This window comes from Mandrillus leucophaeus, unplaced genomic scaffold (genome assembly GCF_000951045.1).
Source record: "Mandrillus leucophaeus isolate KB7577 unplaced genomic scaffold, Mleu.le_1.0 Scaffold360, whole genome shotgun sequence".
Classification (NCBI taxonomy): domain Eukaryota; kingdom Metazoa; phylum Chordata; class Mammalia; order Primates; family Cercopithecidae; genus Mandrillus; species Mandrillus leucophaeus.
The window spans coordinates 2,414,488-2,435,130 of NW_012103810.1; the positions used below are offsets into that span (position 1 = coordinate 2,414,488).

The 20,643-nt window shown below is 43.3% G+C and overlaps 1 protein-coding gene across 1 annotated transcript in view; it reads left to right on the forward strand.

Annotated features, from left to right (window-relative positions):
* The window catches only part of INTS4 (integrator complex subunit 4), a 110,853-nt gene extending 96,350 nt beyond the window's left edge, over positions 1–14,503 (forward strand). Inside the window, exons 19-23 of the mRNA XM_011989721.1 lie at positions 1,969–2,028; positions 4,455–4,614; positions 4,834–4,977; positions 9,208–9,328; positions 14,096–14,503. Coding sequence (XP_011845111.1) covers positions 1,969–2,028; positions 4,455–4,614; positions 4,834–4,977; positions 9,208–9,328; positions 14,096–14,274 — 664 coding nt within the window. The 3' untranslated portion in view covers positions 14,275–14,503. The remainder of the gene's footprint in view (positions 1–1,968; positions 2,029–4,454; positions 4,615–4,833; positions 4,978–9,207; positions 9,329–14,095) is intronic.
* Positions 14,504–20,643: the final 6,140 nt, after the last annotated feature.

Here is a 20,643-nt window from a genome sequence, read left to right on the forward strand (position 1 = left end):
AAAAAAAAAAAAAAAAAAAAAAGAAAGTCTAGACTAGTTTAAATTGGTAATTTGTATTCTTCTTTAATGATGGTTAGCCCTGAGTGAGCCTTACTTTCATAGCTTTCCTTCCCTCACACCAAAGGAGAAGTAGGAGTTCTTAGTATTAGAGGCCTACTTCATATATATGGCATGTTGAAGAGGATGCCTGGTGTTTTTTGACGTTTGGGGAGAGTTCCCAAATCTTTTTGTATTTTACTGCCTGGAGTCTCTCCAAGATGATTCTCTATATAATCAGGGAAATAAATAAGGAAATGTCACTGCTTGGCCAAATTGCTTTCCTTTGTGCCCCTGCTTGGCTGGAATTCTCCCTTCTAGCCCTCTTACTCCTTGTGGTCTTTGGTGGGTGACCTCACTGTGAAATTTCACTTCCATTTCTGGTAGAAGATTAGTTTAAAAACTTTCAAGTGCTACTTTTTTTTTTTTTTTTTTTCAGGAAAATAATTAGAATGAATGTTGCTTCCAGAGTAGGTTTCCATTTGCCATCTACCCTCGCCCCCATTTTTTGTTCATTCAGCAAATACTTATTGAATGCTGCCTGTGCTAGGAAATGTATGATGAAGGATACAAAGTCTACTCATGGAGACTATTTTATTTTATTTTTATTTTATTTTTTTTTGAGATGGAGTCTCACTCTGTCGCCCAGGCTGGAGTGCAGTGGCCGGATCTCATCTCACTGCAAGCTCCGCTTCCCAGGTTTACGCCATTCTCCTGCCTCAGCCTCCTGAGTAGCTGAGACTACAGGCGCTGTCACCTCGCCCGGCTAGTTTTTATTTTTTAGTAGAGACGGAGTTTCACCGTGTTAGCCAGGATGGTCTCGATCTCCTGACCTCCTGATCCGCCCATCTCGGCCTCCCAAAGTGCTGGGATTACAGGCTTGAGCCATCGCACCCAGCCAAGGAGACTATATTTTAATAAAAAGACTAAACCTTGACATGATTCTTTTACATATTTTTATATAAGGAAAGAGTACTTGTTTTATCTCAGTGGGAACTTTATTCTTCCAATGAATAAAATATTAAAGAAAACAAGTGGGAAGTTTCATGCAGAAATTACATACAAGAAATAGGAAGAAAACATACAAAGGTCAAAACTTAGTAAGTCATATGGACCTAGCATGTTGCCTGGATTATTTAGGTATGCAATAACTTTTTCCTGAAATGAAATGTTCTCAAGTACTGTGAGGCCAAATAAATCAAGGTAGAGAGGAAGGAACACCATCTGTGTCCGTGGGCAAAGTAGTAACAAAACCTTTTCCCCTCTTGCGTAAGAATTTACTCAACTTTTTAGGTATGTTTCTTGGAGCCTTTACAGTGTCAACTACATTAGTAGGCTATACCGCTATGGAAAAAATGATCTCTGAGTAAACTGCATGTAGACCAGAAGGAAATATAAATAAAGTAGTTTCAAGATGCAGATACAATGGCTGTAGGCTTCATTGGGTGCAATGATTCTTGAAACTGGATAGATCTTTTAGCAGTCCACACAGCTATCTGGGAGCTTTCATCCCAATGCTGACAGCTCATGTGCAAGGAGATGAACTCTAAATCAGGTAGGTATAGAGACCAGACTAGCTGAGATGCTAATGAAGCCAGGACTCCCGCAGAAGGGGAACTTGACACTGTACTGCCCACATGCTATGCTTCTCTCCTGTATTCGTAGTGAGTCTAGTGCCAAGTGTAGCCTGTGATAGTCTTTGATTTTTAATATTCTTTGAGCTTAGTGGGCACTGCAGTGGTTTAATCAGGTCTTGGAATCCTGACAGGTGTTTCCACCAGGTCCATTAGGAGTCTTCTGTTACTTTTAGAGATCATTTTTACAGTGTAATATGCTAATTTTCCTTTAATTTAGGCTCAGGTTTCTGGGACTTTTGGTCCTCCTCAGTTTGCAGATTTCACAAGCAAATCCTTTTACATTTCTTTTCTACAGACTTGATCCCTTATTTGGGATGTGCGAAAAATTTTTACAAGAAGTGGACTTTTTTCAGAGGTAAGTATTTTATAACTCTTCTGGCTTATTAAATGTTGGTTACATGGAGAATAGCACTTGCAGGCAATAGGAACAATCACAAATCACATTCCTTGGTATAGCTAGCGCAGCCAAGCTATCATCTGTGGCCATGTCGTTAACCTTAAATTAGGAAAAAAACCCTAATTTGGTTTTTTTTCCTTAATGTTGTAGAAACTTCTTTGAAGTTAGAGCTTCAAAACTAAACCTACCAGGAATCACTTGCATTTAGCACTCAGCTAGGCCATAAAAATATGAGGAAAACGTGTAAATACGTTTGTTGAAAAAAATCATTAGTCATCTGTTTTTTTCACCACTGTTTGTTCACACCATTCTTATTTACTTATTTATTTAAGACAGAGTCTTGCTCTGTCGCCCAGGCTGGAGTGCAGTGACGCAATCTTGGCTCACTGCAGCCTACGCCTCCTGGGTTCAAGTGATTCTTCTGCCTCAGCCTCCCAAGTAATTGGGACTACAGGCACCTGCCACCACACCCGGCTAATTTTTGTAATTTTAGTAGAGATGGGGTTTCATCATGTTGGCCAGGCTGGTCTCTAACTCCTGACCTCAAGTGATCTGCCTGCCTTGGCCTCCCAAAGTGCTGGGATTATAGGTGTGAGCCACCACTGCATCTGACCTCATTATTATTTTTTGAGACAGGGTCTCACTCTGTCACCCAGGCTGGCACAGCTCAATGTACCCTTGAACTCCTGGGCTAAAGCTATCATCCCACCTCAGACTCCTGAGTAGCTAGGACTACAGGCATGTGCCACCATGCCCAGATAATTTTTAATGTATTTTTTTAGAGATGGGGTCTTGCTGTGTTGCTCAGGCTGGTCTCAAACTCTTAGCTTCAAGAGATCCTCCTGCCTCTGCCTCCCAAAGTATTGGGATTACAGGTGTAAACCACTGTACCAGGCCCATACTATTCTTACACTTGCATATTTCTCTATAATCTACAAACAATTGTTTTGTAATTCTGTAGGTAAATTTTATTTTGTAGAATACATGTATTTTTTCAGAATTTTATATGGAATGAATCCATTAAAGCACATGCAGTAGTTGAATAGAAAGCTTGATGAAGAAATAGGAGTCGAGGGAATGACCAGACTTTTGGTATGCTGGCAGAATAATACTGGGAGAAGACCTAGGATCTTAAAGCACTGATGAAGTCTGTTTCATTTCTTCCACTCATCGTCTCTGCCCTCATGAAGTTTACCAAACCTGAGGTTTTTATGACTCTGTACTTGTCATTTGGATGATGACAGCTTCTTATAGGGCTGAGTTGCAACACTACCTTCACCAGCAGGTAATGCTCTCTAGCAAATTGTACCATCTAGCTTGGCTTTTTAAGATCCTAGTTTGGAGGCTGAGTGTGGTGGCTCACACCTGTAATCCCAGCACTTTGGGAGGCCAAGGTGGGTGGATCACGAGGTCAGGAGTTCGAGATTAGCCTGGCCAATATAGTGAAACCCCGTCTCTACTGAAAAATACAAAAAATTAGCAGGGCATGGTGGTGGGCACCTGTAATCCCAGCTACTCGGGAGGCTGAGGCAGAAGAATTGCTTGAACCTGGGAGGTGGAGGTTCCAGTGAGCCGAGATCATGCCATTGCACACCAGCCCGGGCAACAGTGCAAGACTCCGTCTCAAAAAGAAAAAAAAAAAAAATTCTAGTTTTGAATCTGAAATAAGTTCATGCCTTACTTTTGGCTTTAGATTCTTTAAAGTAGAGAGTCTGTTTTTGCACCGTTGGGATGAAAAGATTTTTTGGGAAGATGATAGCTCTGAATCCCCAAAGTTCTTCATCTGTTGTTCTTAATTCATCCTTTGAGTTCCTGCATAGATATCACCTCCTCAGTGAGATATTTTTTGACTGTCCCCTGGCACAAGGCACAAAATTGGATCAGTCCGAGCCAGAAGTGACGTACTTAACTTTTCTGAGCCTCAATGTGGCATCATCCCCTCTGAGTCTCAGTGTTTCTGCCACTTGAATGCAAGCTCCATTGAAGCAATCATTTTGTTCTCTTTTGTTCACTGTGTTTCCAGAACCTGAAATAGTGCTTGGCGCTTCGTAGGTCTTAAAAATGTATTTGTTAAAATAATTAATGAATCTATAATATGAAAATTAAAATTCTAATGATGCATAGGATTGCTGGGACTTAAATAAGATCATGTAAAACACTTAAGAGTATTCCTGGCACATAATGGTTATCAGTAAACAGAGGCCTTTCTGATGATCATGAGTGAGGCATGTTTGTATAGGTACCAGTCTATCTTGGTCATAAACTGCAAGGTCCTCTCACTTCATCATTCTTCCTGCTTCAGGGTTTGGTAGGTGTCTGGGGCCCAACCTGTGGTGAATGAGTACACAGTTGAATGAGTCAGTTGCTTCTGTTTGTTCCTCTAGGTATTTCATCGCTGATTTGCCCCACTTGCAGGACAGCTTTGTGGACAAACTCCTTGACCTTATGCCCCGACTCATGACATCTAAACCTGCAGAAGTGGTCAAAATTCTACAGACCATGCTGCGACAGAGTGCCTTCCTGCATCTCCCACTTCCAGAGCAGGTCAGGGTCTATTTGGCCCTTATAGGCCAAATCTGTCCAGACGGACAAAAATCTTTATCTTGGTGATCTTCTTTGACCAATGGAACAGCTGGGCTAGGCTCTTCCTCTGAGTGGCTCCCACATGCCCACTCATTAGATAAGGATACAGAAAAAAGATTGTGTTTTCTTATCCAGGAATGACCTGGCTTTAGAATCACAGTATTTTCTTCTTGCTTACAGATCCACAAAGCCTCAGCCACCATCATCGAGCCAGCGGGCGAGTCAGACAACCCTTTGCGGTTTACCTCCGGGTTGGTGGTGGCTCTGGATGTTGATGCAACCCTGGAGCATGTGCAGGATCCTCAGAACACTGTTAAGGTCCAGGTCTGTCGAGTGTGGGTCCTCATGGAGCTTCTAGACTGACCTTGTGTTGAACTATTTAATGTTAGTACCCCTGTAGTCTCTACCTGAGGGACAGAAACTGGAACAGGAGAAGAAATGAGCCTCCATGGGAAAGAACCTAGGCTTGAATCTCAACCACTGCTGAGTGTGGTTTGGAGCAAGTTACTTTAAACTCTGAGTCTGAGATTCTACAACTAACAAACAGGAGGAGTTGACATAAAGAGATAATGTATTTAAAGCCCCCAGGACCCAGTAAGGGTTCACTGAATGATAAGACTTTTTCTAATCTTGTAATGTGACGTTAAGATTTGGTCTTTTGTTACAGAAAACTGTAATAAACAGGTTCCTTTCAGGCTGTGAGTCAGTGAGCTGGCAGATAAAATTTATGGATGGGAAAAGGCGATGACTAGGAAATATTCTTTCCCAAGTTACATAGATGTAATAGATACACGTGAGAAATGTAGTAGAGACACAAATCAATTCAGACAGTGCAGTTAAGCCTCACAATGAAGTGGTAGTACTTCATTCATCCATCTGTCCGCTCATTCATCCTTCCTTCCATCCATCTGTGCAATTGTGTTTACTCTATTGCAAGTGCTAAGTGCTGTGGTTGCCAAGGTAAATATGTCACAGTTCTTGCTTTCGGGGTGTGCAGTTTCAGTGAGAGATATACAGATGGGCAGGCAATTAGAAAACAGGGTTTGGTGAGTAGACATGCACAGGATGGGTCATCTCCTAGACTGCCTCCTAAAAAACCCCTTTCAAAGCACCTCTACCACATGCAGGGCTAAACCTTTTAGAGTACTCAATTTGGAGTGTGGTGGAGGCTCAGGAAAGGAAAGGAGAAGGGCACAAGGGATATGGGAGAAGGGCTGAAGGGATATGAGTCAAAGCAGGGATGCAAGCACTGGCAGGAAGTACAATAAGGGGACAGAAAAATAGGCTGGAACAGGCAGAGGAGGCTTCCTGGAGGAGGTAAGGATGAATCAGGCCTTGAAGATGATGCTTTTTTGGCTATGGTGACAGTAGAGGAACGGGCCTTCTGGCTTCCAAGCAGGAATTATTATAAATTATGAGACCTGCAGAGAACTAGTTCTGAGCTAGCTGTGAAGTTGTATTGCATATTGCAGTGTCTTTTTGTTTTTGTTTTTTTTGTGTGTGTTTTTTTTCCCCACATTAATGGTTGTCCGGTTGTCCACCTTCACTGCACTGTAGGATTACTCAGAAAGCATTAAGAAGAACAGATGAATAGGTGTCAGCCTACATTAACTAAATCAAAATCCTGAGAATAGGGCCCATGGACACTAGTGTTTAAGAGTTCATGGAAGATTCTAATATGTAGTCCGTGATACCAGCAGAACTACTGTTTTACATTGTCCCTGAAAATAACTTCACTGATCAACTGAGCATGAAGGAGATTGTAGGCAGGTTATTTAAGGGTCATCTCCTAGACTGTCTCCTAAAAAACCCCCTTCAAAGCACATCTACCACATGCAAGGCTAAACCTTTTAGATACCTTATAGGTAGAGGGATGGGGAACTCACTGCCCCATCATGGGACAGTTCCAGTGGTTCGAAAGTGCCATCCAGTCCAGTCACCACATCCTGAATCATCCCTCTGTTCTGGGCACTACTTCAGGTGCTTGATAAAGATATAGCAGTAAACATGCCTCAGAGATGACACTGAGATTACATTCCCCATTAAAATACTGTAGATCTGTTCTTTAAAGCAGACCCTGCAGAACTCCATTCATTAACACTTTTGTAAGCCTAATTTAGGTTACTGTATTCTACCTGATGATCATTCATACTGGCCATTTCCTTCCTCTGACCTATTTGGGCCATAGGTTTCTAAGCTCCACTTTTGGAGTAGACAAATGAAAGAAGGCTTCCAGCAACCATTTCACAGAGCAGTCAAGGCCTTTCACCAAGGACAGTTTTGCTGAGAATGCTGGGAATCTTTTTTTTTTTTTTTGAGATAAGGTCTCTGTCTGTTGCCTGGGCTGGAGTGCAGTGGCATGGTCACCTCAAACTCCTGTGTCCAAGGGATCCTCCTGCCTCAGCCTCCTCAGTAGCTGGAACTAGAGATACACACCATCACACCTGGCTAATTTTAATTTTTTGTGTGTGGAGATTGGGGGGGGTCTTACTTTTTTGCCCAGTCTGGTCTTAAACTCCTGTCTTCCAGCAATCCTTCCTCTTCAGCCCCCCAAAGTGCTGGGATTATAGGCATGAGCCACCATGCCCACCGAACACAAAAATTGTGGCCCCTGTTCATGTGTTTTTCCCAATATCATTGCTATTTCAGCCCTCCTCTGCCCTTCTTTTTCTTTCTTTTTCTCTTTTTTTTTTTTTTGAGACAGAATCTCACTCTGTCACCCAGGCTGGAGTGCAGTGGCAGTGATCTCAGCTCACTGCAACCTCCGCCTCCCAGGTCCAAGCGATTCCCCTGCTTCAGCATCCCAAGTAGCTGGGACTATAGGCACATGCTACCACATCCAGCTAATTTTTGTATTTTTATTAGAGAAGGGGTTTCATCATGTTGACCAGACTGGTCTTGAACTCCTGGCCTCAAGTAATCCACCTGGCTCAGCCTCCCAAAGTGCTGGGATTATAGGCATGAGCCACTGTGCCCGGCCCTCCCCTTCATTTTCTTAAAAAAAAAAAGAAGCCCAAGCACTTGTCTTTAAAGATAATAAGGATGAGGAAACTGAGACAACTGCATCTTTCTTCTATAGTAGGTTTGGGAGCTTGGAACCTAGAACTAGAGTGGGGAGTAGCAGCTTTAAGAAATAAGGGTAGGCCAGGCATGGTGGCTTACACCTGTAATCCCAGCACTTTGGGAGGCTGAAGTTAGGAGGATCACCTGAGGTCAGGAGTTCGAGACCAACCTGGCCAACATGGTGAAAACCCATCTCTACTAAAGATACAAAATTAGCCGGGCATGATGGTGGGTGCCTGTAATCCCAGCTACTTGAGAGGCTGAGGCAGGAGAATCCCTTGAACCCAGAGGCAGAGGTTGCAGTGAGCTGAGATCGCGCCACTGCACTTCAGCTTGGGTGACAGAGTAAGACTGTCTCAAGAAAAGAAAAAAGAAAAAGAAATAAGGGTAGGCCCGGCACAGTTGCTCACGCCAGTAATTCCAACACTTTGGGAGTCTGAGGCAGGAGGATCACTTGAGGTCAGGAGTTGGAGACCAGCCTGGGCAACATAGCAAACTTTTTTCTCTACAAAAAAACTTAAAATTACCTGGTGTTGTGGCACGTGCCTGCAATCCCCACTCCTCAGGAGGCTGAGGCAGGAAGATCACTTGCACCCAGGAGTTTGAGGCTTCCATGAGTTATGATCGTGCCATTGCACTCCAGCCTGGGTGACAGAGTAAGACCGTGTCTTTAAAAAAAAAAAAAAAAGAAAAGTGTAGAATCAGGGGGAGGCCCCATGACCTGAGGAGAGATGAAGGATTATATGGCAAGTGGGTGAGACATGTCTTCCACAGTTTCAACATTGACCACAGTTTCAACATTGGAAGACCTGTGTGGTTCCCTAGTCTGCCTTCATAAGCATATTTACATAGAGCAAGTCCTGGTCCTAGGATAAGCTTCATTTGTTCCTGTAGTTCCTTTGTACGCTGCAGTATAGTAGGCTGTCTACACAGGGAGCTGGGAGGTCCCCCAGGATGCTGAGGAAAGAACTCTGTCGCAGTTCGTGAGACTTAAAGAATTGGCCAATGATTTGAGTGGACCCTTCATTGAGCCGTGTCTTTGTAGAAAGAGAGATAAATGACTTCCTAGCTGCTTGAAATTTAGTGGAGAGAATGCAGTTATAAAATAACTCCAAATACTGGTGGTTGGTGATGGATGCTGGGCCATGGTGTGATTCAGAGCCAGGGAGGGAGTGCTCTTCTGGTGAAGGTGCCTGAGAACACTTTTCATAATCAGAATTAATGTTCTTATCTGTCCTTGCACTTAATAGTGACACTCTGTTCATATTACTCATTCACCATGAATTCAGGAAATGTTTACTGGACACTGCTTCATGCTGGATCAGGGGAATAGAGATGTCTACAGTGTTGACCTCCTCTCGAGGCCCCGTCTTAGGAAAGTTGGTGTCATCTTTCTTCTTGTGCTTTGAGGTTCACAACAGATGTCATCATCCATTTTGTTAAATGCTCCTCTCACTTCTGCCTCTTTTTCTCATTTCTGTCACCCTTTAGGTCTTATATCCAGATGGCCAGGCTCAGATGATTCACCCCAAGCCTGCAGATTTCCGGAATCCTGGCCCAGGGCGGCACCGGCTCATCACTCAGGTTTACCTCTCCCACACTGCTTGGACAGGTAAGGAGTCAGGGCCAGGGTGGGCAGGAAGATATACTGCTGGAGATCACACCTACCCTTAAGCGTTTGGTTTTTAAAATTTGAAAAAAAAAAAAATGTGGATGAATCAGGCCTTCTAAGAATTGAACTTGATTCCTTAATGAGTTTATAAGCCAAACTGGGTATATTTGGGCTAATTTGCTACAGTGCTTTGATTGCATGAGAGATAAGATTCTGTTAGAAGATATACAGGCGATTATGATAGAATGGAGTTTCATGGAAAGGGCCCTGGTCTGGACACCAGGAGACTATATTCTTATCCTAACTCTGCCACCGACTTGCTTGGTCACCTTGGACAAGTCTCTCCCTTTCTGAGTCTTTTTCTTCATCTTCCAAATGACAATAATAATTCTCAATCTACAAATTAGTTGTGAGGATTTTTAAAAATTTTTTTCGTTCTCCAACTTCTATGTCTGAATTTTGAGGATTTTTAATCCATAAGAATAAAATGGGAGAATACAAGTACAAAGGAGATTACATTTCAAGCCAGTAAGGCTGCTTTAAAAAACTTAAGAAGACCTCAGTCTGCAGAACCTAGAATAGGGGGCAGAATTGACCTCAGTGGTGTTTCCCAAATAATTGGAGATGATTCAGGAGCACTATCACTGGAGGTGTTTAATGCCACCAAATTTGGTTTATTTTAGAGATAGGGAATGCCTTTGGAATTTTCTTTCACTCTGTTTTTAAATACATAATTATAAGGCTATTATTATTATTATTTTGAGACAGAGTCTTACTCTTGCCCAGGCTGGAGTGCAGTAGTGTGATCTCAGCTCACTGTAACCTCTGCCTCCTGGGTTCAGGCGATTCTCCTGTCTCAGCCTCCCGAGTAGCTGGGATTACAGGTGCGCATCACTACACCTGGCTAATTTTTTTGTATTTTAGTAGAGACAAGGTTTCGTCATGTTGGCCAAGCTAGTCTTGAACTCCTGACCTCAGGTGATCCACCCGCCTTGGCCTCCCAAAGTAGTGGGATTACAGGCGTGAGCCACTGCGCCGGGCCTTTATTAATGGTTTCCCTCTGTCAGGGTGTTAGATGGGTAGTGATGACTTTATAAAGCTGTTGGATGTCAGGGCAGTCCCTTTGAGGTTCTGGTGGCGGTAGGCCTGGTGTAGTTGAGGAAGCATCCAGTGGTTCTGCTGCCCAGGATGTGCTTCCCTGAGCATTCCTCATTCCATAATCTGGCTGCCTGGAATGTTTTTGCACTATTTGCCAAACCACTGGCCCCACAGGAAAGTAGATTCCTTATTCTAATACCTTCTGATGAAGGGATCCTGGATATGGGGAAGGAAATGCTGTGGGAGCATTTTAGGAGGGACAAGGCTCAGGAAAGCATATTACAGTCATAGCTCAAAAGATCATGGAAGGTCTTGAGAGGGTAGTTACTTGTCCCTGGTCACACAGCAAGTCATTGCCAAGGCCAGAGTTAGAACTCAGCTGATCTGCCCCCAAACTCAAGGTTCTTTCTCCTAGGCCCCATTTGCTCTTAAGGTATCCTAGTTCATTGCAGACTTCCTTGTTTGTTAATGCCAGGTGATCCTGAGCCTGAATAATTTTAACTTATATAAGATCACAGCCAGGCACAGTGGCTTGTACCTATAATCTTTGGGAGGCTGAGGTGGGAGGATTGCTTGAGCCCAAGAGTTTGAGACCAGCATGGGCAATATAAGGCAACCCTATTTCTACAATATATATAAAAAAGTTAACTGGGCATGGTGGCATGTGCCTGTAGTCCTAGCTACTCAGGAGGCTGAGGTAGGAGGATTGCTTGAGTCTGGGGGCGTCAAGGCTGCAGAGAGCCCTGATCATGCCAATACAATCTAGCCTGGCTAACAGCAAGACCCTGACTAAAAAAAAAAAAAAAAACCATCAAACAAGAAAACAAGATCACCTCCTCTAAGTGGTTGCTACCCAGTCACTATTACAAATCCCTGTTTTAATTCTTTATATATTATAGTGTGTACTGGTGTCAGATGTGTTTTCACATTTAATTATTTACTGACTTTCCCATTAGGATGTAGGCTCCTGTAGAGCAGGGAACTTGCTTGTCTTTGCCTCTACATCTCCAGTGTTTTAGTAGCATATGTCTCTAGTGCCTGACGTAGTAGGCACTCAACAAATAATGAAAATTGAATACAAGGTTTTAAATGTGCAATAAAAATTCATTTAATCTTTAGACCAACTCTGCAGTGGAAATTGGAATTCTCTGGTTCATTTTACAGATACACAAATGGAGGCCCACATAGCTGATCAGTGATAGTGCTAAAGCTGGCAGTCACCCTTCCCAGCCCTCACTGTGCTATGTCCCTTCTGGTTTGGGGCACTGAATTGAAATATGTCTCATTGTAAATGAGCTTGCACTTTCTCCTAATCTAGGTGGTGGGGCCTGGAGTTTTTAGGGAGCTCCTTCAATCCCTCAGTAGCTCCCCACCAGGGAGGGGCCTCTCCTCTGGGAGGCAGGATGCTGCCATGTAGGAAGCTGAGTCACAGACCATGTTTCAAATTCTGCCTCCTTTGCTGTGTGATCCTGAGAAAGTTATTTTACCTCCCCGTCTCATTAAGATGAGAATAAGAATATAAACCTCCTAGGAGATATATTTTCCAGTCATGACGCATAAGTTGCCTGAGTTGTCCTAGATGATCTTGTCTCTTTCTCCCTAGTTCCCCTCCCTCTTGTTTTCTTTCTTCTCCGCTTTACTCCTATGGCATTGCCTTGAATTGCCATTCTAATCAAATGTTGGTAAGGGAATGCAAAATGACCCTGTAGGGCTGAGTCCTACATCAACTCCTTCTGATCTTAGCAGTATTTATTTGTTTTTTTTTTTGTTGTTGTTGTTGTTTGTTTTTGAGACAGGGTCTCCCTCTGTCGCCTAGGCTGGAGTGCAGTGGTGTGATCATCTCAGGCTCAAGTGGTCCTCCCACCTCAGTCCCCCTAGTAACTGAGACTATACGCCCGGCTAACTTATTTTTATTTTTTTGTAGAGACGGGGTCTCACTATGTTGCCCAGGCTAGTCTCAAACTCCTGGGATTAACTGATTCTCCTGCCTTGGCCTCCCAAAGTGCTGGGATTATAGGCTTGAGCCTTATCCAGCTTTTACCAGGATTTGGCTTCTTGAAAGTGCTATGCCAACTGGGGCTTTGGTTGTGGTCTGTCACCTGGGATGGAATGGGAGGGTGTGGCAGGAAAGCAGATACAGGTACCTATCTTGATTCCATCCTGAGTGGGAGATTCATCTGGAGTCTGGTATCAGAGAACAGTGTTAGTTTCATGACAGTTACACTCGTGGCTGCTGCATGACCCTCATGTTGTCATGTGAGTGTGTGCTTACCACATGGCTGGTACTTGCTGATGCTGATGCTGCACTTAGATCTCATGCTGAAATCTGAGGTGCACTGGATTGCTCTGGCCTTGGGCTGACTGCAAACCTTTCCCTTCCTGGAGGACAGCAATCCAGTCTCTACTCTGATCATAGAGAGAAGTTTGGATGTAACCAGGAAGAGGTCTAGGGAGGCATTGAGAAGTCCTGGAGTGTCTGCCCTTGTTAATTTAGATCCATCTAGCCTTCATTCATACCCTCTGAACTTCTTAGCCTTGGGATCATTTTCAACACTTGCACTTTTTACTCTGGTTGCACCAAATTAAGGAGACATTCCAAGTTCACTCCGTTTCTGGCCTTTGCACTTGCCCTTTCATTTTTCTGAAATTCTCTCCCTCTTCTTTATAGAAGCATGTGGTTAATAGAATGATTAACTGCTTCAGTTTACGAAGTGGGCTCGAATTCTTACCCAGGTGTGCATTTGGGGAGTCTCTGAGAACCTATCTGATTCTTGGAACTTTTGCCAAGATTTTGTCAGTCTTTCTTTCATAATGTAGCAGGATAAGAACTCTTGGGGTTATGTGCTTGGCACAGAATGGATATGCTATTCCAAAGCCTTCCTGCACTCCCTTCCTCAGTACTTCTTGCAGGCTTGGTTAGAGCGTGTATTGTACTCCATTGCAACTATCTGTTTCCTCAACCAAACAGCCAGCAACTTGAGGGGAGTTCTTATTTATTCTTGCTAGGACCTGCCACATAGAGACACTAGATGATTATATTGTAAGATAATGTAATGAGAGAATGAAATGTTTTCAGACATTTTGGGTCCCTGAAACATGTTCCTGTTCATTGGCCAGAAATTTTTGGCCAACCATTTCCTATTCAAAGGCTTCCTCTCCACTAATAAAGTAGTCTGTGGTACATGCAGCCCTGAGGCTTGAGATGGAACTGCGCAGGAAGAGCCCAGCTGGGTATGAGAATAAGCCACATGCACCTTCTGACCCTCTGTTCTGAGGCTGGGAGTCTTGAAACGCTGAGAGGTTCTAGAAACTGCCCAAATCCACACCTGCGTAAGAATTTTAGCCCAGTTCATAAAGCAGATCATGAAGCAATTAATCTTTCTGAAAGGGTTTTTAGTTTGCTCTCCAGTTGTCTCAGCAGCTTTGGCTCTGTGCCACAGTGAGCCCGAGGGGAAGGTGATGGAGTAGCATCACATCTGCAGGCTCATTGTCAGCCTACCAGGATTTCACCTGGGAAGTGTTTTGTTTGGTGAGGGTAAGGGGAGGGATGCGGACGGATGAAGAAATTTCTTCCTACTGCTTCCATTTTGATATTTCTTTAACTTCACATTTCATCCTCATTCCTAGCAGGTGCCTAGTTATAGACGATTTCTTTTATCTTTTTTTCAGAGGCATGCCAGGTGGAAGTGAGGCTGCTGCTGGCCTACAACTCCAGCGCTCGCATTCCAAAATGCCCCTGGATGGAGGGTGGTGAGGTGTCACCACAGGTGGAAACCAGCATCGAGGGCACCATTCCCTTCAGCAAGCCTGTAAAAGTTTATATAATGCCCAAACCTGCACGGCGCTGAGGCAAAAACAGTCTTTCCAACCATGGCCTAGAGGGTCCTTCTTAGGTGTCAGAATGAGCCAAGCCTGAAGCACTTCACCTGGAATTGATATGTAGGCTTAAGGAGTATGTGACCCTTACAGTCTCATCTGGTATCAAACACAGGATAAATTGTTTCTTCATTAAAAAATAAAAAACCTTCAAGTCTACTTCCCCTCCCTATCTCCACAATAAAGTTGAGAAAACACCAAGCTGTTCTAGTTCCTGGTCTGTAAAGAAATGTGTGGCTATAGCTTCAGCTTTTATACTGCATGCTTACATGCTATTCCTCAGGTGTGAAACACAAAGGTCCAGCTACCTCCTGATAACTGGTTATTTGAGCTATAGTCTTATTTCTTAAAGTGACGGTGTGTTTGTCAGGGCAACTCCAAGGCCGCTTTAACAACTGTACTTTTTTACCATTGACAGTTGCTGAAGGACCTTAAACATGCGTTATCTTGCTAGGAAGTCTCTTCCCTAACGCAGGCAGTAGCTGGGCCAAGGACTGAATAGCTGGAGAATGAATCATTTTCATCTTTGAGGAAAATTTTTTTTTTTTTTGAGATGGAGTCTTGCCGTGTCGCTCAGGCTGGAGTGCAGTGGTGTGATCTTGGCTCACGGCAACCTCTGCCTCCCAGGTTCATGCCATTCTCCTGCCTCAGCCTCCTGAGTAGCCGGGACCACAGGCGCCCGCCATCACGCCTGGCTAATTTTTTGTATTTTTAGTAGAGACGGGGTTTCACCGAGTTAGCCAGGATGGTCTCGATCTCCTGACCTAGTGATCTGCCCACCTCGGTCTCCCAAAGTGCTGGGATTACAGGCGTGAGCCACTGTGCCTGGCTTTGAGGGAAATTCTTGATCTTGCCTGCCATTATTCTTAGGACCTCTATGGCTTTAAATAAATAATATAGAAGAGCTAAATTTTAGAAAAGAAATCAGGATTATGGGAAATAGGGAACCAGTGCAAGAAATAAAGTCATTTACTGCAGCATCTCTCACGAGTTGATGCTGCATGTGAGTTAAAGTTTTAGGTGTGAGGCTGGGGGCTGTGGCTCATGCCTATAATCCCAGCACTTTGGGATTATGGGAGGCAGGAGGATTACTTGAGCCCAGGAGTTCAAGACCAGCCTGGGCAACACAGCAAGACCCCATCTCTGTTTTTAAAAAAAACAACCTTGCAGGTGTGATACAATAACAGTCAGTGCTCCAGAGAGGTTACCCTTTGGTACCGCCTGTGCTATGTACTTCACCTGTCATTTAATCTTCACAATAGCCAAATGAGGCTCAGAGACTTAAGTCACTGGTGGGACAACTATCCAGTAAGTAATAAAGTCTGTATTTATTCAAATCTGAGAAGATCCCAAAGGTCTACGCTATATCACCTCAGGGGAGGTATATGGGAAAAAGCTCTTTCTGCCTCTGTTTCCTCATCTGTGAAACAGAGATAATTGGACCTCAATGGTGGTTGAATAGGACGGATTAAATAACGATTGGTAGAATCTGAACCTGCAGCCAGTCTTGATTGTATTTGCCACTTGGCAAGCTTATAAAAATAATAGCAAGATAATACAATTACTCAGAGGTGGAGCTGGAATTTAAATTCAAGCATGTTTTAACTTTTGGTTTAAGGTACTTTGGTGTACCTGGCAGTTTTGTAAGCTCTTTACATTAATTAATTAACTCTCTAGGTACTATTGTCTTCATTTTACAAACAAGGCAGCTGAAGTCGAGAGAAATAAGTAACCTGTCCTAGGTCATACAATTAATCAATGACAGATCCGGCAGTCTATTTCTAGGCCGTCTATTTCCACGAGGTCATGAGTGCTAAAGAGGGACTAGGGGAAGAATGACTAACTCCAGGAAGCTGACTTTTCTAGTGTGCTTACCTGTTTTGCATCTCTCAAGGATGTGCCATGAAGCTGTAGCCAGGTGGAATTCTACCACAGCCCCGACATGAACATCTGATGGCATTTGCTGGGTTGGAGCCTAGACAAAAACATGAAGAACCATGGCTGCTGCCTGAGCCCATCGTGCTGTAATTATAGAAAGCCTAAGGGAAGAATATGCTGGATATTTTTCAGATAAGTACCCCTTTTATAAAAAATCCTCCAAGTTAGCCCTCATTTTCCATGTAAGGAAACAGAGGCTTTGAGATAGTGTCTGTCTAAGAGACAAAGCCAGGACTTAATCCTGTCTTGAAAATGTAAAATGTAGTACTTTTTCCATTAAAGGTAGACAAGCACTAAGGGATAGGTTTTGGCTTAGTATCAGAATACATTTTTAAAAGCTGTATAAGAATTGAACGGGCTGCACTAGGGGATATGGAATTCTCCAGGCTAGATGAGTTTGAGCAAAGGTTGAACAAGCTCCTGAAAAATGTGTTGCTAAGGAATTCTAGTATCATATCGGGGTTGGACTCAACTTTTTAAATTGCTTTTACCCTGAATTTTCACTTTCTGGGGAATATGAGAATTTTAGGTTTTCTCTGGTTCTGTACTTTTCCACTGAAGTGAAAAAATAAAAAGACCTTTTTATAAAGGCTTGGAAGAGGGCATAAAGAGCATTCCAGTGTGGCACCTTCATTTGCAAATGAATACGCAGGCCCAGAGAGACTGAGTTAGTGGTGAAGCTAAGGCTAGAACCCAGGCCTCCTGTTTCTTCCCCAGATGACTTGCATCACAGGGGTCTGTTCTTAGTGAGCGGTCTAGCATGAACCCAGCAGTCAGAGCCAGAAACCTGTTTGTCACATTGGATTCCTTCCTCATCCCTCATACAGAAGTAGCCATCAAGTCCTTTAGATTCCTCTTCCTTCATGTTTCTTAGTCCTCTTCTTATACTGTTTCTATATTGATGGAGCCACCATCAGCCCTCCTAAAGTGATGAGCTCATCTGACCAGATCAGGCCCTTTCAGTGGATCACTACTCATCCCAGGAAAAAGTCAAAACTCCTATCTTGAAGGCTTTTCATGCCTCTGCTTCATCTCCAGCCTCATACTCCCTGTCCCAAACTGTCTCTGTACTACTCCAGCTGAACAGAATTACCTGTAGTGTTCTCTCACCTCTAGGCCTTTGGACCTGCTGAGCCTGGGAATGTGCTCCTCAGACTGTCTCCTATGGCTCCTTTCCTTCCATTCTTCATGACTGGGCCTTGTTCTAGGACATATCTGTGTCTCTTATGGGCTTGGAACATTTCCTCTATGTTCCCACAGCCTCCTATACGATATTCTTCACACATAGTATAGTATTTATTAATACTGCATTGCAGGTTCACAAATGCAAACCCCTTAAGAAAGGTAGGCAGGAAAAGTAAAGGAATAAAGTGGTCTAGAATATAACAGCAATTGAAGAATCAGCACATTCTCTGTTGGAGAAGGCAATCAGAGAAGCACATTCTCTATTCCATTCCACTGAAGTTATTTTCATTTATAAATGTGGGCCTAGTGGTGTCAATTCTTCCCATTCTTCCAAAACAGCCAGAAATCTTCATTTTCATGAAAGTTAAAAAACCTTGGTAACTACAGTAAATGTTAAAATTACTGAGACAAACAAAACATGTCTCTAGGTAGATTTTTGCCAATTTGCAACTTCTACATCCTCACTGTATGTTTACATGTTTTATTTCTTCCAACTGATCTGTACCTGGACCGTAAGAATGTCTGTGCTGTATCCCCAGCACAACTCCTGGCACATACCCGGCAAGGAAAGAATGATTCCATGAATCCAGAGCAAAGGTAGCGGTACCATGGCATGCTGCAAAAAAAGATTCAAGTTTCTGAAAGGATTTTATATTTGCTTTGAGATGATTGAACTCAGCATACACAATTATGGAGAAGAAAGGTACACACCTAGCCGTGGCCAACTTCTTGTCTTGTCTTTTTTTTTTTGAGACGGAGTCTTGCTCTGTTGCCCAGGCTGGAGTGCAGTGGCACGATCTCAGCTCACAGCAGGCTCTGCCTCCCTGGTTCCAGCGATTCTCCTGCCTCAGCCTCCCGAGTAGACTAGCTGGGATTACAGGCATGTGCCATCATGCCCAGCTAATTTTTGTATTTTTAGTAGAGATGGGATTTCACCATGTTGGCCAGGCTGGTCTCAAACTGCTGACCTCAGGTGATCCGCCCACCTCGGCCTCCCAAAGTGCTGGGATTACAGGCGTGAGCCACCACACCCAGCCAACTTCTTGTCTTAACCACTCAGGTTAGAAGAAATTACCTGTGGGCAGCTTGAGGGCTGTGCTAACTACAAATTAACTGAGATGCTTTAACGATTAAGACACAGTACTAAGTATAGTTATGTGAAGAAACAGCTTCTCTTCAAGCTCTACATATTTCCATCATTGACCATGTGCACCAGGTTCAAAAGTAGGGGCTATGTATTAGCAGGTTTTCTTAAAAGTTTAATAATGTCACTGACAGATACTTCTGTCTCTAAGAAGTTTGCACTAAGTTCTCTTTAATTGGAGACAACTCACTTAGGAACAATGATTACACCCACACTGAATTCAACACCCATTGGAGCTCTCACTTTACATTTGACAAAAAAAAAAAAAAAAAAGACTGCATCACTAGAGAAAACAGTCTGAATTTTATCAAACATCCCTCTTAGCTATACAGAGGGCTGGCTTTATGAGCCGAGGGAACAGATCTAGAAGGATCTGCCATCTGACAAGTGAAAGGGCTGTGGAAACGGCACCAAGCAGATCCTTCCAAGACTTCAGTGCTTGGTGTCGGGTCTGTGAAGCACTCACTCCCGTCTGCTTCTAGGGAGCAAGGAGGTGTATGCCATAAAATGGTCAAGACACAGTGCTGGGTTCTAATCCTATGTCTGCCACTTACTTGGTGAACTTGGAAAAAAATAAATCCCTTCACTTTCCATACTGTTTCAGCTTTTCTTGCCAAGCCACATCTTAAGTTGCTGTCCAGTCTATGGATTGGTCCCTGTAGGTAAGAAGCCTAACTATATAGTCAGGTGGCAGGATCATGTGAAGCAGAAATCATCTTTCCACTGCTGCTGCTCCAATGATGGCGGGGGTGAAGCGATTTTATTCAGTTATGGCTGTGATAAATACCATACCTAGTAAATGTCTAGTTAAAAGAGCTGCCAAGTAAATGTTTTTTCAGTGAATTAATGAACCTTCCATTTTTTGAGACTCAGCTTAAATGTCATCTCCTTAGTGATGTCTTCCCTAATTTTCCTTCTATCCTAGTAGGATAAATTAGTCTTTTCTTTGTGCCACCACTGGACGTAGTAACTATTATAATATTAGCATTGTATCATTATTGTTTACTTGTCTTTCTCTCATACAACATAATTCCTAAGGGCAGGAATTGTAACATTCATCCTTATTCCCCCAGGGCCCAACAATAACTGGTCATAAGAAAATTAGTAATAGGCTGTCCACAAATGTATATGAAAGAGGATTACTGAATAAATGAGTGAGTTAGTTCCTTTGGGCTCCAACATTCTATGACTCTTTGAAATAATAAGCTGCTATATTAAGACATAAAATGAAACTAGTTGGCTTTACACAGTATCGCCGTTAGTAGAAAGAAAAGGACAACAGTGGTTTAATGTATTGAGTCCTTACTAAATGCCACGCAGTGAGTTAATACTTTCTATGAATTGCCTCATTTAATACCTACAGTGACTCCAGGTACTGATAATGTTATCCTGATCTTACATATGAGAACAGTGAAACTAAGCAATTAGACAAATGCCCAATCAGTGAGTGGCAGTGAGTTGCAGTTCAAAGTCAAGGCTATTTGACACCAAAGCCCATAGTTCTTTAAAAAGAAAGAAAAATTAAAAATAAGGTGATGCTGATAACTTGTAATTCTCTCAGTCTATTCTAAGGCTTCACAAAGGCCATCTGGGTATTTAGTAGAACAAAGACTATCTGAGCCAGTAGGAACCTTTCAAGGGCATCTAGTCCAGCACAAACATTTTACAGTTGAATTTTTTTTTTTTTAAACAGTCTCTCACTGTCACCCAGGCTGGAGTGCAGTCGTGCCATCTCGGCTCACCGCAACCTATTCCTCCCAGGTTCAAGTGATCCTCCTGCTGCCTTAGCCTCCCAAGTAGCTGGGACTACAGGCTCGTGACACCACGCCCAGCTCATTTTTGTAGTTTTTTTTTTTGAGACGGAGTCTCGCTCTGTCGCCCAGGCTGGAGTGCAGTGGCGTGATCTCGGCTCACTGCAAGCTCTGCCCCCCAGGTTCACGCCATTCTCCTGCCTCAGCCTCCCGTGTAGCTGGGTCTACAGGCGCCCGCCACCACACCCGGCTAATTTTTTGTATTTTTAGTAGAGACGGGGTTTCACTGTGTTAGCCAGGATGGTCTCAATCTCCTGACCTCG